Below are 17,592 nucleotides of genomic sequence, written 5' to 3' on the forward strand. Positions count from 1 at the left end.
GTCAGATCACTTTGTTACTGCATATGCAATAATCTTGAAAGATTTCAAAATTAAATATTATTTAAATTTAAATAATAATATTTAAATTCAAGCATGTCTTCTAGGCTACTTCTGTTAGGTGGACTAAGTGGCCCTCCCTCTTACCCATTTGTTCTGCCTTCTCACGATGCTTACTAGGGATATAGTGATATTTTTCTGAAGTGCTTACCTTTTGCATTTATTATTGAGCAAGCCTAGGCAGTTCGCTCAGATCCCTTAGCTCTGAAGGTTTGCCATAATATTTTGTTTCCAAGCAAAAGTTGGAATTGAAAGTGTATTCTGATTTAATTCCTCATGTTTTTCTTTTCTGTTCAATGTAGTAATTTAATGTTGTTTCAATAGTATCTAATAGGGCCTCAGTTCTTAGATGGAACTAACATGACTGGTACCTACCCAGCAAACTTCCTTTTCAAGGAATAATGCAGCCTCATTGAAAAAGTCTGCTCTGCCCATGCGCATTGTAGCAAAGAAATAGGTATTACTCTACCACCTGTGTGAAGGATATATTCTTCCAGTTTCTGAAAGTCTATATTAGAGTCCTGGTGAACTTTGCATGAGTACATCCATTCGCACTGCACAGGTCAGCTGTAGTTTCACTGCACAATATCTGCATCCAGAAAACTCATGCTAGTAAGTTGCAAAGTTCCCTGTCATCAGTTATGCTACACGTGATGTATATGAAAGCATTGCTTTCTATTATTTTTTAAGTTGTGTTTGAAGAGCCTTTAAAATATGATTGCAAATTCCTGTTTAGTTAACCTCTTTCCCCAGAAGGATTTGATAAAATGAAGTTTTAGTACTGTGACTACAGACTACTTTGGTGATTCTGGAGGGGGTTTTGTTGCTGTTTTTAATCATAAAAATTTTTCATGGTAGACATGTAAATTTTTTTTTGAGATAAAGATGTACAGAAGTTTCAAATGTTGGCAATCTGCAAGTGTGGCATGTTTTCATATAGTTTTTTTTAAATGTATGCAAATTTGTTGTTCTGAATGGCTTTGGCTTTGTATCCTGAAGGAAGCAAGCAATGTTATGGCTGGAGGGAGATCTCATCCGATCAAAGCAGAAACAGCGAGGAGATGATGGAAACATTAACAGAGTTCTTTGTGGCTTGAATGACATTTCCATCAGTGACAGTCTGAATAAAGCACAAGACTTGGATCAATGCAAGGAGGTAAGTGTTCTTAGGAAAAATTTCAGACGAAATGAAGCTGAGCTGTTAATAACTAGCTATAGATAACTCTTAGGTTTTTTGGCTTTTTTAGGTTTGTATTGGTATTAGGTTGATTATTTTTCCTCAGATTAACTTTTTTTATAGGTCATAATTAGAACAAATCTCCACTTAAAAAATAAAAAAGATCAAATAATATTTAAAACTGTTACAGGTATTTTTTTCAAGCTTTAAAAGGTTTGCATTATTTCAAGCAATTCTCTCAGGATTTTCAGTTGTTTTCTTGAGAATGAAGGGAAACAAAAGGTCAGCTTTCATCCAGGAAACAAAAAATCTGCTTATTCTACATTTTTAACTAATAATGCAGTTGTGTATAAAGGTCCAACAGACTTCCTTGAAGTAAATAAATGATGGCATTAGGCTTGAGCATAGTGAACTGACTTTGAGGTCAGATTCTGCAAAAGCCCTATGTGAGTGTGTTTGTACAGAGGTACATTTAATGTAGGAGAACTATGCAAAGGGTGGTGGCAGTAGATCAGCCTTCTGGATTCTGATCTTTGTGAAGGAGATGCTCAGTGCTTTGAAACTACACTGCTCCTAGGATTTGATAGATCCCCTTGCTTGCTTGCTTTTGTTTCCCAGAATGATTCTGAAGACAAAGATTTGGAAGCTCAGAATGGGATGACGCAGGGAGATAAGCTGAATGCCTTAAAAAGTCGGAGACAGCCTTGTTCTGTTCCAACTGGAGCTCTGAGGTAATTATACCAGTCTGAGGTTGTAGTAATGCACCCCACACCCCAGCAGGTGCTTCCAAATAGGGAAAGAGTTTCAGTTTACCTTGAGACATGTTAGGTAGTTTAGCTAGAAGATTCTCATTGTAATTGTGGGTTTCTCATTGTAATTGGCTCAGAGCCAGCCCAGAAGTGTAGATTGGACTCTGAGAATGTAACTCAAAGACTGTTGTTACTCTCATTGGGCCAAGGGCCAAAAAGCCCACCTAAGCTGTTAGGTACTAAAGAGAGCGAACAAAGAAACTCCAGGCTTTTCAAGATGTTGTAGCAGGGTGTCTGAGGTTTCTCAGGCACCTATGCACGGCTTATTATTTGTTTTCTGTTGCGTTTGTTATTTTGTTATTTTTCTTTATTAAACCTTTTGATTACAAAACACCTTGGAGAAGCAGTCTCGCTCAAATTAATCACAGCCGCTTTTCTGCCAGGCTGGCCCTCAGAGTGTGGGTCAAACCCACATGAGGTATTTTGCAGTTTTAAATTCACTCCATGCTATCAGATCTGTGAGGCAAGTACTTGATCTTGTTTAAGGCAGTGGTACTACTTGTACCGCCTGCTGTGGTGGAAACTGCTCCAGGTATGTATCTATTAGTTGCAGATTTGGTTTGTTAATTTCTTTTCTCTCCTTTTTTTTCCCTCTGTCTCCCTGTTTAAGGATGCCTTCTTACTGTATAGTAGTAAAAGATAATGTAAAATAATACTTCAAAATTTTCAAATTTATATCTAATATTTTATAACTTACGACTTGAACAAAATATTCTTAATCGACCTTAGTAGTCTATAATTACTTTTCTGTACTCCTTACAGAAACTTAGAATTTCTCAGAACCAGTAAAAATATGAACTTTGAAATTAAACCTGAAGTATCTCTGTTCTTTAACTGTAAATTAAAACACTGATTGTCAGTAATACTAACTCTTATTTTTATATTTTAAGCCAACCTGAGACACACAGATATGACTTGGCAGAGGGGAAAGCTTTTTTATCCTTGGATAAAGATTGCTGCTTTTGTTTCTTTAGGCTGCAAGACATGAAACTGCACACCAGGTCAATTTCACAACCTTTCAGGTACTGACTTTAAAATTCTGGTTCTAAATGTGTATCACTTGATTAGGGTCTTAATTTTCAGTGTTCTGGATCATTGCTAATCAATTGACATGATCACTATTTCAGACTTCTGAGCATAGGCAGGTAACAGGCCTTTTTAAACACCTGCAAATTGTATGCCTTACCCCATTGAATCTAAAATACAATATGTAAGACAAAATTTCTGTCATTATCAAGCATTAATACTGAAAAGAGCACTTTTTTTTTCCTGTTTTGTGACCTGAATTTTTGAGTTGAATTTCTCCAGATGAGTAGCATTGTAAATGAATGCTTTACCCTTTCTGGGTGTGTAATTAAAGCTGCTCAATGTCATTTTTCTTCTGTGCATGTAGTTGGAGATCTGTACCCAAGGTTTTTTCATCCTTTCAGGGGATAAAACAATCAGACCCTATCTAGGGTTAGAGGAAATTAATTTTTTAAATTAATTAATGTGGACAGCCATAACAGTAACAATTTGAGTAGTCTAGTGTAACATACAGACAGCTCATTATCAACACATGAAGAATTTTGTTATTAAGAATACCAGCCAAGAAAGAGCTGCATGTTCTGTGCAACTCTGTGAAACTTTTCATTTGGAAATGATGCTGACCTCATGAAAGGTACAATTTTGGGTTTTTCTACTCATGCTTGCTTTGTAAACTCAAAAAGTACTCTTAATCAAATTTACATTTAGAGTTCTAAAATTTATGATAAAACTTAAAAAATGGACACTTGGTCTTCATCAATTTTCAAGGTGAAAAGTAGCCTGTAACTTTTTAATACGGTGCAGCAGGGGAAATACTTGGAATGGATATCTGGAAAGTTGTTTTTAAAAATATGTTTAAGCTGGCAAACTTGAGTTTTTGCTGTTGAGTTCTCAGACTTGAGAATTCACACTTTTTAAAATACCAGTCTATGTACTGAAAGACTCTTTGTGTTGGAGATGTATATTTTAACTATTAAATCTTGCTTCTCACTGGAACTCTGCACTCTTTTTAGGCTGAACACTTCAGGTAGCACAGAAGGATCCATATCTCCTCTGAAGGCCTCCAGAGTGGTAGCAGTTACTTCACCATCTGCAGAAAGAATAAGCAGACTTTCCATGTCCTCAGGCTCTAACCTTAAAAGGTTTTTTTTCTTCTTCTCATTTTGGTACAAATGCTTACGGTAGTATCCTACAGTGGTTGTCAGTACATCTACAGCTTGCTGCTCTGGCTTTAAGAAGACTTAAAATTACTTACAGTGATTTGCTGTTCCACTAGCCAAACTTCAGTTGCCTACAGATTTAAAAAACAAGCAAAACCCAAAATCTGTCCTGCTGGCCTGAGAGTTTTACTGAGATTGCGTCATCAGAAACAGTTCTGTGGGTTGTTAAAGGTTCTTTCAGTTATCTCAGTTTATAGATGTTCTGCAGATATTGCCACAACTCTATATACTATTACTCTCAGAATACTGAGTGCTAATTAATTTTTTATGAACCCTTGATATATTACTGTTTAATTCCATTATTACTATTGTCCTAAGTAATTATATATATTAAATGACACTCAGAATGATTGATGCATTTTTAATAATATGCACAAATAATTGCCTGAACAGAGTAACCAGCTTGAGATCTTTCAGGACACCCTATTTCCAGTCTCAAATTTTGCCATATTACTTGGTTACTTGAAGGTTTGTATCACAAAACTGATTGCAAGAAGCAGAGGAGGAGTTCTTAAACTGTTCCATGTACACAAAGGGCTTCATTGTAAATCAGATGCTGCCTAAACCTTTTAACACCATCTCCTTCATGCGAGTATGGTTTGACAGAGGTGAAAGCTGGCCACGGTGTAGTGCTTGAGTAAGCAAAACTTGCAAAGTCCTTACAAAGAATTCTGGTTTTCGTTACTTAGGAGCTAGAAAATGAACCTGTGTGCAAATACAGATTGTTTCAGAATGGTCTGTGTTATTCACCTAGTGTCTTCTTATTGTCTGTTACATTTTTGTGTATATCTCTACATACCTTGTGTATATTTTTTTCCCTGCATGTGTTTTCCATTCAGCGTTTCCATAAACTCCAGACTAGCCAGTTCTCTAGGGAACCTGTACGCTGCTTCAGATGATGGTGAGAGCAAAATGACATCATTGTCCTCTAGGACAGGTTTTTCTGTAAGCCATATCTCCAGTCACCTGAATGGCAGCTTGCAGCTGCCACACAGAAAAAACCATGAACTGAACAACAACTTATACAACAGAAACAGCAGTAGTGGCAACAACCTGAGCAGCCAAAGCAGTTTTCACAGCGCCGTGACAGATGAGTACGCGCCAGCCTTCCTTTACGGGCCTTACAACTCCTCCAGCTCGATACCAGAGTCCATTCCTGTAAGTCACAGTCACAGCAGCATTTTCAGGCAGCTCACTGATGCTTTTCTTCCTTGCTTCTCTGAGTAAAATAGTTGCCATAAAAAAAATCTTAACTCAGCATAATTCTCCCAACTTCCTCTAATGTTTCTGAACAGCACCTTTGTCTGTTACCTATCATTTCAGCTGCTTTTTTTCCCATCTTTTCTAAGCACCTGTTACATGGAAGCTTCATGAAAATAAATCGTGCCTGAACTTTACATCTTTTCTGATAACTTTTTTTATGGACCTTCTTACCCTTTAGATTTTATTTCGAATTATCCATTACACACACAGTCTATGAAGTAATTATGTGTCTTCATCTTCCTGCAGTAACAGATTTTAAGACGCCTTTGAATGTATCATAGTAAACAGAAGGTAGAACATCTTTAAAGATAGGGCTTATTTGAACAATTAGTGCTCTTGACTTGAAACCTTCTCCTTTTCTAACACCAGATGTGGAAAGTATTACAGGCAAGATATTTCTAATGGTCTCACACTGCAGCTTTCATTCCTCAACAGCTTTTCTGCTTTGGGCTTGTTTTGTGCTCTCTTTCTGTGTAAAAGAGTCTGTATAAAGAGGATGTACAGATAAACTAATGCAACTTGAAAGTGTTTCTATCCAAAATGCAGAGAAGAGAGACTAGAGAAACTTCATTTACCAAATCAGAAATAGCTTCATCTATTCTAGGGAAAAATAATCATATCTACTACTATAAAACTAAAACCAATTTTAAAATACCTGGTTTCCAAGGATTTGATAGCCTGCTAATTACAAAAAATATTACACTGTTTTTAATAGATTTTGCCTATGATTAAGGGAGCCTGTCAGCCTCTCTTGACTAGTTCTGACAGTTAGGTTGTTTTTTTTTTTACTGGGTGGAAATAAAATTGGGTTTGTGTAAAATTAACTGCAGAGTATTGCACATCACTCTTCTGTTTCCTTACCACTGATAAATTGTTTCAGTACGAAGGAAGTTCTGGTGTTATACCTGCTAGTGGTTTTGAGTGTGGTGAGTCTGTTTTAAAACAGCTAATAACATACATTGCATGTAACTAGCATGTCGTGGGAAAGGTCGTTCATGGGCTGTGTTCTCTTCTTCCTGCAGAAGTGGAGGACCTACCCTCTTGTTAGCAGCACAGATGTGGCACCACTCAGTTCAGAAGCCACATCTTTGTAGCTTGAGTGTATGAATTGCTATTTCTGAGGATAGATGATAGTAGGAAATAAAATCTCATGGTTCCATTATGGAATTAAATTGCATGTGTGAGTGAAACCTAATCTGTGTAAACAAAACATTGAAGTTAGTTGAGGGAACATGATTCTGTACTCTCTAACTCAGTGAGTTCTTCCGACTGTGGTAGGTTCTGCTTGACCTAAAGCAGCTCTTCAGAATACTTGATGCTTTCAGACTCCTTGTTTAAAAAAAAAATAATAAAAGCTTCTTATCCACTACAGTTTATCTGTAAATAAATGCTGATATTCCATGATCTTAGAATCACTGCATTGAGTTTAAAATTGAGTTTAAACTTTACTTTAAACAGCAACAGTAACTTGTTTGCAAGGGACTTCTTGAATGTTGCCACATCTTCATCTTTTTAATTTTACTCTGTTTTTCCCTACTACTTGGGATTGTAATAAACTATATATAATTGAGATTTTTCAAGTGAAATATAGAAACCATAACAGTTTTTCTGTGATGAAACAAGTTCTAGAACAAAGACTGTTCTTGTTTTACTAATTGTATTTAATTTCTTTAGGCACAGAGATGAGGAGAGAGGTGAAAAGCTGTATAGCAGGTCAGGAATGTTTGTTTGAGATACATTGATGAGTCTTTGATTTGTTCATGCATTCTGATTGCTCTGGAAAGTCATCCTTTTTAGGTGTTCCCAGTCTTTAATCCAACATGCTTACACAAATTCAGTCCTCAGGAGTTCAGTCCTCTGTTTCTATTGAGTATACTGGAACTAAAAGTCAGTATACGAACAGTGGGTGAGAGCAATTACTCATCTGAATAATAAGTGGTAAATTGGATGATTTTTTGGTTTTTTGGGGTTTTTTTAATGTCTCACTTTCAGTACTGTCTCATATTTAATGTATTGAACAATAATTCTTTGGAGAGTCAGCCGATTACTATTCTGTTCAGTAGTTTCTTTTGTAAATTATATGCTGCCAGCAACATTTTTAGAGGGTTTTTGCCCATATTTTCCTTACAGCTATATATTACGCATAAAGCATATGCATGTAAACTTACATGTAGCACCCTAGGGGGAAGAAACTCCTTGTAACTGTAATATGACTTAGTCATGAAAATAAGTTGACATAATTCACAATAGGTCAGAATTTACAAGGGTACCAAATGAAAATGTAAAGTATTATAGAAACAGCAAGCTTATTTTCCTTGAGCAACTTAAAAGGTTGAATGTAAATATAGCATCATAAAAGCCAGGAAGTGTCACCTCCTTTGGAGAGGTAGTTGCTGGAACTTAATGCTACAAATTATTTTTGACAGTGAAAGCCAAGTTAGTGGGCTTGTTCCATAAGCATAGGACAGAAAATTAAGTATTGCTGACATTTTGGGGGGGTTTGTGTCTAGATATTTACAAAATTCTAGGGTAGTGCTGTGTTTCTCCTTAATCTCACAAACTCTCAAGGTGCAACATAGCTGGCATTGACACAAAAATTCCCCAAACCTATGTGGGGAGAGGAGGTGGTTTACAAAGTGTCTTCCGGAATTGTAGCATGCCTTTCTTTCTTAGAAAAGGATGAGTTAGGGAAAGGCAGAAAAGCAAGGAATGCTGGTTACTGTGTAGTTTAAGGAAGAAGAATGAAGCAATTCATGAACAGGTGAAATAGCCGTGTTGACAGCAGAGAGGTGCTTACAGCTCTGTGCATTGCAGTGAAGAAGGAAATTAATTGTTGTCTCTTTGCAGTAGAACTGTTGAGTGACTTAAAACATTGATTTCAGTGGAATATCTTAGGCGTAAGTGTAACGCCTTGGGTTGAATGGAAAACATTTCTAACAAAAAAAACATTTCTAAAATGCACAATTCTCCTGTTTTAAGAACATCTTTAATTTTCTTCCTATCTTAATGACTTAGTAAATGCATGGAAGGATATAAAGGATATAACCTTTGAATAATTCTTGGCTTGATATTGCTTGCTCCTGAGGAGTAGAGGTTACACACAGTCAAATGCAGCAAGATCTCTAAGCAAGATTCTATCTCCAGTCTTCTCTGAAGAGTGAGGTGAGCTAAAAATACTCTATTTTATATATTATATGCTGTGATGTGAGAAGCAGCATTTCTTAGCAAGAGTCATGCCATGCAAAATCTACATAGCAAAGTGCAAGTTTCTGATATACCTGTGAAGTAATATTCTTTCAATATACTAATGGCTAAAAAGTGTTCCTGTTTGGAATGTTTTTCAGGTGTGTTCTGAGTAATACATTTGCTTCTAAGTGTACTCTGTAGCCCTGTGCATCTCTCCCAGTCACAGAAGAGTGTACTAAACTGTTACCCATTTAATGCACAATTGACTGAGTGCAGTTACTGGGATGTCCTGAGGTTTAAGAAAAGAGTAGGTTTTTCAATCCTTTGATCTCTGAATGCTTTCTGTCTGGTAGTGAGCAGCTCACTGGCAAATACAGATGGTTTACTTTGAGAACAACATAATTTTTCTGAAAGATCAGTCCCACTGGTTGAACAGTCATGCTTAAAACTATTTCACTTTTAACCTGAAACTTTCTGTATCTCTTTATTATGTCAGTGTTAGAGCCCTTTGTTATCTTATCTTCTTGTTGTGGAGATATCTCATGCTACTCATCTCAGCTTGATTTTCTTTTGATAAGCTAAGTTAGCTCAAAATTCCTTTTGGAAAATATTCAAGTTCTTTAGTTTTTTAAAACCTTTCTGGTCCAGAAAGCTGCTACTCAGTGCTGCCCTGCTTATAAATACATAGCTTCTTTTATTTTCTTTGACTGTAATGCGCTGGGAGCTGAGGGGGGGGGGGGAAGAGTTCCTGCCATTGATGACAGTGACTTCTATTTCTTGTATTTAAGTCCCATGTCCTCTGTTCCTCGAGGGATTTTAGGTTTGGTTTGGGATTTTTTTTTTCCATGTGGAACTCTGTGGAAAAGCATCATCTCTTTTCTTTTTATGTGGTCGGTTTTTTGTTTTTTCCTCCCCCTCCCTTCTTCTGGGACCAATTAGCCCACCAAGGAAGATTGTTTTTTCCTTACCACCTCAGCCCCTGACATGCAGCTCTTTTGCTTTTGGTGGCACTTACCAGTGGTCTGAAGCTCATCAGCAAAATACAGAGTAGCATCAAGCTATCAAGAATTCTGGCAGAATTCTTTTAAAAACAGAATTCTGTTTAATCATTTCCACTTCACTGCTTTAGATGCTGAAATTACTTGAAAATCGTGACAGCCCAGCCTAGGCTTGTTGCAGTGTTTGTGTTCTTTCTAATTGGAGCACATCAGGTGATGTACCTGACAGAAGTCTATTACATGTCCTGGTCCTTTGTTTATTCACTTAGCTCATCAAAGGACTCTTGAATGATTAATTTCCTTTCTCTTAATTGACAAAATCTCCCTTCCTTGAGTTAGATATCAAGGTAACCAGCTGTAATCATGCAGTACTTTTATTTAAGAAAATCACTTCATCACTCTAACTTGTCTATCTTCGTTAACACAAGTGGTTCAGGAGCATTTGGAGATGGCTAGGATAGCAATTTCTCAGTTCTAGTTTATGTTCACTAAACTCATTGGTGAGTTTTTCCCACAGTATGGAAGAGAAGGTTATTCAGTGATTTTTTTTTCCAATGTTTTGCAATGAAACAGCATCAATGCTGCTGTTCCACATTCCACTTAACAAAGAGGAAGAATAAAAAATAACCATGACTATAACTATTGTTGTCACACGTGTATTTTTCTCCAGTGGTTTTTGTCCTTCATCAGTGCAAGCTTAAACACTTGATCGTGTTTATGCTGATGAGCTAGAAGAAAAGGTTGATTTTTCAAAGAAAAGAAACGAAAACGTACTGTTCCAGCCAAATAGAATAAATGCTTTATTTTACCAAATGCATGTTTTGATTAAATAGAATCTCTCACAATAACAATTTGCAGAATTACTCTCTTCAACTATAATCACACTTAAGATACTGCTATAAGATTTTTGCTTTGTTTGTACAGTAGTTCTAAATCCAAATATTGCTCTTTAAAATGTATTTTTATTGGAGAATGTGTAACTGGGTAGTCTTAAGATGAGTCACCTTTTGCTTCTATAGCTGTCATGGAAACTGGCAAGATGGAAACCTTGCCAAAAAACTGAGAAGTGTTGGCAGTGTTTTAAAATTCATATACATCATCTTTACCTGTAGCATGGTTTTTCTTAATAAGAACAATAGTATTATTGAAGATAGGACAGGCTTTGCGAAAACAAGACAAACACTAGTGCATCCTGCTGATGTGTAAATTCAGCAGACCCACAGGGTCACTTGATGTGTGTGTGCATTTTCCCTGATGCATCCTGAGTTAGTTTAGTGTGGCTCCTGTGTATTCACAGTGGTTCTTGCCTGCAGCAACACTCTATTGCAGCAATGTTTTGGGAGAGTTGATGGACAATTCAAAAAACTGAAGTTACATTTTTGCAATTATCTGGGGAAAAAGCATGTTCAAATCCTAACAAATAGTCCTAATGCTATAGGGTTACTCTGTCTTGAAACAGAATTCAAATTCAGGCTGACTTGGTCCTGCAGTCGCATGTCTGCAAATACAGTTCTAGTGCCTCAGTGGATTTGGTGCTTTGCTTTCTGTGCTTCCTCTTGAAGAAGAAACATGAAAGTGATCTAAGCAGTTGTTTCAGCATAAACTTTATTAGATATCCTTAACTGTAGTGAAACTCTAATTCTTAGTCTTTTCTTTAAATGTCTGTTACTTGGTATAAAATGGCAAGCTTGAAAACAGCATGAGACCACTGTAGGAATACACATTGAGGTTTCTTCTCCATTAACTGATTTTATACTCTCATCTTCGCAATTCAGCAGTCAATTTTCTTTGGCTTTTCTTTCTTCTATTTTTAACTCTATATTAAATAAGATTTCGTTAAATCCAGAAAATTACTTGTAAAGATGGATTGGGTTTTTTTGTTTTTAATAAAGCTTTCAGAAGCAAAGGCCATACTTTGAGTCATGGCAAATGTAAATTTTAAAATAGAAAACTCCTCAAAAGATTTAAAAGAAAAAAAAAAAGAACCACAATTACAGGCTTTGAAACTTTGCAGTCAATCTCTTCAGACATGTGAAGAGATTTAAGAGTACAAATTACTTCTCTGAAAACACAAAAAAAATCAAAACAAGCCTCTCCTGCTATATTTAAATTTTTCAAACTCAAATGTGAGTCTCTATACTTTACAGTAGCTCAGTTGCTACAGCTATCACCATGTTTTTTGTGATAGAAATTTATGTGAAGTCACATGGATAAATCTGAAAAAATGCTGTTTAGATTCAATTATTTCCCTTTATTCAGAAAAGACTTTGAGACATTAGGAAGAAGTCATAGGGATTTGAAGTAGAGTTATGATGAGGGTGGGAACACACAGAAAGATGTATTTCTCCATTTGAAAGTAAATAAACTCTGACTACGCATCTGTAAAAAAAATAACCGAAATATGCTATCCTGTTTCTAAACAATATATGCTGCTGGATATTTGGGGTGTTTTTATAGGTTTTCTTGATATTTTTTCCATATTTTTTGTAACTTGGATTACTAGCAGTTTTAAGAACTACAGTTTAAACTTCAAAATCTTTAATTTATAGTTTGTTTTTTTTCATTGAAATCATGATGTAGAATTCCTGGTTGCTGCTGTCTGCTGAGTGAAGGGCTAGTGGTCTCAGTTCAACTAACACTTGCTGGTTTTAAGAGTGTACAGTGCTTTCTGGTCATCTTTCATCTGTCCAAGCTTAAAATAGTCTAATATATGAGAGTATATAACTACATTTCATGCCTTTTAAAAATATTTATTAATCAGCTTTGCTCAGGATTCAGTTTTGATGGATCCATTTCAAATACTGCACTAATTTAAGTGTAACCATCTTCCCCGTTGTTAAAATACACTTCTGAAAATGAGAAGCCTTTGAGAATCATTAAGAGAGAAGTTTCAAGTGCTCATTAATGAAGGGCTATTCCTTCTGCTTTCCTCGTACTAAAACCAGACCTTTTTTAGTCAGTGGTATTCAAATCTCTGTGCTGACAGCACTTTTTCTACCTAGGGAAGAATATCCAGATGGTCTCAAATCTTTGAGATGTGAAAATGCATTTAAAAGACAACTTTGAAAATATACACTGCGACTTAAAATATAGGGGGAAAGTAGTTGTGTGATGTAAGTTAGAGCCATAAAGGTATATATAAATGTATTATGCACTTCTTCTAACAGGTTGCATTATGAGTGCCAAGGAGAATTTTCTATAATGACTAGTTAGGAATAGTGGGAAAATGGAAGAGAAGACTGTGAGGGTTCAGTCTGTTTTAGGGGTCATGTTGGTCTCCAGTAGTTCTCTCTAATTCTGAAGACTTGATGCACTTTTAAAATATGTTTGGGGGTTTTATTTGCTATTTATTTATAACCATACTAATCTGGGACAGCTAATCACTATACAAGACTTATATTCATCAGAATGACTTCTTAAACACATCTGTATAAAAGCCAGTAAAAGGGTTGGATACTGTCTAAGATGATTAATCAGTTTGTAATAAAACTTCAGGCTTCAATAGAAACAGAAATGTAAATAAATACAGTGTAGAGCCGGTTATGATTTTCTCTTAATTATACTGACTTGTTACTAATCCAGAAGAACCATTTGCAGTGCTTCATTTTCATCTGGTTTTGGTAATCATACATAAATTCATCCATCTGTAATTACTGATGTAGCTTTTTTCCTCAATGAGCTACACCATGTGTTTCCTGTATCATTATCTGAATCAACATCTAAAGTAAGCTGACTTTTACAGTAGCAGTTGGTTTCTCACTCAGGATAAATGTAAATAATTCAATTACAGTAGCAGTGGTATTTTAAAGGACTTGTAAGACTTTCTTTAAGAATCTCAGGAAACTGATTTGGGAAAATAAGTGTAGGTACAGGAAAGCTGATGGACTTTACTATACTCAGATTTTAATTTCTTCTATTTTTTTCACCTTTACCTATGTAGAGATTCAGGTCCCCCTCCAACTGTTTCTTTTTCTCCTTTCTGTCCTTCCTCTAATCTTTGGGTGAAAAATACATGTTATATGTAAATAAAACCTCTCCAGTGAGTTTTAATCAGTTTTTCTTCTCTGCACAGTCCCTTCAGTCTGAGTATGTTCAGTACTAAAGCCTTGCTGCTTTGGTGAAACCTGCTGAGCTCTTCAAGTCCATGTCCTTCATGATGGAGAAGAACTGAAGAAAACAAGCTGCTCATTAAAAGGAGGAACCTTCAATACAAGATGTATTAAAACCTTAACACCAAGAGAAGACTTCTTAACAGGCAGAAATTTATTGTTAATGACTACTGCAGATGCACTGAAGTTGAATTTATGGAAATTACTACCCCATATTATATACAAACTTAAATTTTTTATGTTGACACAGCATGAATATATTTCTAATGAGTTTCATTAAGACGTTTATTAACTTGTGTACAGTGTTAAAATATGTATTAAGAGAATATTTTGGTAAACTATATATAAAAATTATGTAAAAAGTAGAATATATTTTAATTTAGGGTCTACTTTGCTACAAAAATGTGTATTTTAAATTTGTACATGTTTATCAAAGAAATTTTTTTATGAACAAGAGATTTTTTTCTTGTTTTATGGGTCCATCACTATTGCTTAGAGCCTAATGTAATTTACTTTTTTACTAATTTGTCTTCTGGTAATTTGATGGAAGTCTAACTAGTGAGAGACTTGTTATTACAATATCTACTAAAAGCACTTGATACATAGTCTGCTTTCCACTTCTGGCTGCTAATGTTTCTTAAGGAAACACTACGAGAGAAAAATAAAGGGAAAATATTTGTTGAGATGTGATGTAATTACATCTTCTACTGCAACAAAAAAGTAATTTATGTGATGATTCAATTGTACAATTAACACTTTCAGTTTTTCTTAAAAGATTTGTTTTCAGTGTAGAATGTTAACTTTTGCTATGCAATATATGCTGCAAAAATGAAGGCAGACCAAACTGAAGCTGGTAAAAATGTACAATAAATTAGGTGGCACTGCATACTTGCATGCTTTTAACCTACATTTGGCAGTAATGTGTACAATTTCCTTAGCAACACAGTACATGTTAGACATAAAAATTTAATTTTTATCTATCAGTTGGATGCCTCATAAACCTTTCCATTTGTTGCTAAGCATGTGGCTGAGGTGGCTCCTGTATCATGGAAGGCTTTGTCCTGGTAAAGATGCTCCACGCTGTGGAATGTACAGGTCAGTCAGATGTGATTAGGAATGAGGCTTAGGATGAAATGGTGTTACAGGGACGTGCTAAAGATCATGTGTAAAATTGTCAGAACCTACAAGTACAGGGTAAGGAAAAGAATATAAACAGCTGTGAGGATTTGATTTGCCCCTCCTGTAAAAGACAAAAACAAAACAGATTTGTTACCTGTTTGTTTTTCCAATATCTGCAGAAACGTGAAAATAAAACTTAGTTGGATTGTCAGTCTTTGTTCCTGAAGACCTGTGAACACCCTGCATTTGCTTTACAACTGAAGTTAAGTGCTACATCATTTTTTATAAGAATCAGATCACAAATTGCTATGGAAAGTTGTACTGAAAGCGTTAAAAAGCAATACTGAGAGCAGCTATAAAAATCAAAATCACTGAATAAAATTTACATGCAATACTGTACAGTTTTTGCAACTGTGTATATGTAACATATACACACACTAAGTAGCATATGTGTGTGCATATATATACAATATGCTGTATATGAATTATAGATTAATGGTAAGGGAATTCTACCTCTCAAAGAATTTTCTCATGTACTTTGTTATAAATAGTTTTCCCTAATAAAATACTGATTAATTTTGAAATGTAGATATATATATATATATATATATATATATACATACAGCTAATTGATAATAAAATGCCTGTATAAGCCAGCTCCCTTGTTTCTTGGTTTTTTCTTATATCTTTTGATGATTTGATCTCTAATTGAAGATAACTCTTCAAAATCACTTTATTTCCTGTAAACCATGTAATGTACTTAAAAGCAGGATGATGCTGCAAAATGCCATTAGCATGATAGATACCTTCTTAACAATCTCTCTAAACCTTATACTTGCTTCGTATAATGCCAGGTATTTAATCAACATGTTGATATCATGATGATGGGGTTATATTTCAAAGTACAGTCATTTCAAAGCTGTGTCTGAACTGAGGAATCCTTCCTGGGTGAAGCTCCTTGTTACAGGTGTAAGATACCTTGACTTTTTTGCATGTGCAACAGGTCTCTTAGTCCCACCAACAGCAGGTTCTTTGTGCATAAGAATCCAAACAATTTAGGTTTCTTTAGCTTTTTGTCCTTCCTTCAAATTAAAACTAGTCACAAATGTTTCTAACGTTTAACTCTGTTGCTGTTTTCAGCAAATCTGTTGCATTACATGATTATTTATCTATTGTTCATTAGTGCTTAATAGTCCTGTCAGCCTCTCTTGCAATGGACGTGGACAGTGTGTAAGTGCTACACAGCCACTCAAAAGGAATGGGAAAGCTGGGAATAGAGCAGATGCTTCCCAAGTTGCCCAAACTCTGGTGACAGTCTGATCTAAAAAGGTAACAAAAGGCTTCTGCCACTGCATTTGGGTGAATAATGGATGGTGATTTGGATGTGCAGAGTAAATAATATACAGGAAGGACAGCTAATTAAAAGGTCTCTAGTACATCGGAATCAACTTCTTCCCTGGCCTTTTTCTAGACTTTTATTGATTTATTAGATGAAATACATAAATACCAGCTTATGTACAACTTCTTTTTTTATTATTCATAAATAAGTCAGTATTCTGCAACAATCAACTTCTTAACACCAGCTAAAAAAATGGAACAGTGAAAGGTCAGGAAGGTCTTCTAGAAACTTGTAGCTTTTAAGAAATAGCCTGAAATTAATTTCATATCCTGTGTTCGCTTGTTCTTGAACTTTACCATTTCTGTTCTTTCAAATATGAATATATCTGGTTCTGGGAGAACAAGCTGTAGCACACAAGATATCTAAAAACATGAGTGGATGGATTAAACAAATCTAAAGGTCTCTACTGGGCATATTATTCTGTGGTTAACATCTTATGAAACAGTTCATCATCATCATCTCTTTTAAAGTATGCTTTATGAAGCTTTTCAGTTAGGGAGGTATTTCTTGTTGCAAATTCAGAGACTATTTTTCAATTACAGTACTGCAGAAAGAGGAGGATTTTAGTTTCTATAATAACTGTTCTTTACTGACAGCTAAACAATGAAAGGCCTCAAAAGGTTTGACACTTGATTAGATCTACACTGTAAAGTGCAGCAGGCAAAAAATATGGTAATTAAGGGCCTGATGAATTAAATCACTGAGGAATGTCTTTAACCTTAAGCACATGAGCCATCTAATTAATTAAAAGTGAACATAGATACTCATGTTTGTAACAAATCCACCTTTGGATCAATATTTCTGTCAATTGTTAACATGAGCCTTTTTGTCAAATAAAAGATGTGCTGTATTGCAACATCCATTAACCCACACAAGGTAACTTTAAACTTGAAAATAGGTATATTGCAACTATAACTACCTCCTAATATATTATTTTGGTATTGCCATTTGTTAGCATCAGGAGTTTTAACAATATCTAAAAATGCCTCATGAAGGTCTCTGGTACAGATAATACCTTACAAGCTGTGATTGCTGGCTTTTGTAGCCTGTATCTAACCTACCTGCAAAAGCAGCTTTTTTCTCAAGTTTATCACAAAATTAACCAGCATTCCATATCTGAAAAGCTTTTCAAATAAATATAAGTTCTCTTAATGAGTTTCTTATTAAGTCTTCTCCAGGTTACGGACAGTTAACATTTTGTCCCTGTTTAAGCAAAGCAGGGTAGAGTT

The 17,592-nt window shown here is 35.4% G+C and overlaps 1 protein-coding gene across 3 annotated transcripts in view; it reads left to right on the top strand.

Annotated features, from left to right (window-relative positions):
- The window catches only part of CDC14A (cell division cycle 14A), a 50,181-nt gene extending 34,561 nt beyond the window's left edge, over nucleotides 1-15,620 (top strand). For 2 of the 3 annotated variants that reach the window (XM_066192359.1, XM_066192361.1), the window contains 6 exons: nucleotides 1,057-1,213; nucleotides 1,853-1,965; nucleotides 3,018-3,065; nucleotides 4,083-4,211; nucleotides 5,129-5,447; nucleotides 13,809-15,620. In XM_066192359.1, the coding sequence (XP_066048456.1) occupies nucleotides 1,057-1,213; nucleotides 1,853-1,965; nucleotides 3,018-3,065; nucleotides 4,083-4,211; nucleotides 5,129-5,447; nucleotides 13,809-13,838 (796 nt within the window). In that variant the 3' untranslated portion in view covers nucleotides 13,839-15,620. The remainder of the gene's footprint in view (nucleotides 1-1,056; nucleotides 1,214-1,852; nucleotides 1,966-3,017; nucleotides 3,066-4,082; nucleotides 4,212-5,128; nucleotides 5,448-13,808) is intronic. The other variant, XM_066192360.1, reaches the window with a different exon arrangement.
- The last annotated feature ends 1,972 nt before the right edge of the window (nucleotides 15,621-17,592 follow it).

This window comes from Chamaea fasciata, unplaced genomic scaffold (genome assembly GCF_029207755.1).
Source record: "Chamaea fasciata isolate MVZ Bird 193981 ecotype frontalis unplaced genomic scaffold, bChaFas1.0.hap1 SCAF_10, whole genome shotgun sequence".
NCBI lineage: Eukaryota > Metazoa > Chordata > Aves > Passeriformes > Sylviidae > Chamaea > Chamaea fasciata.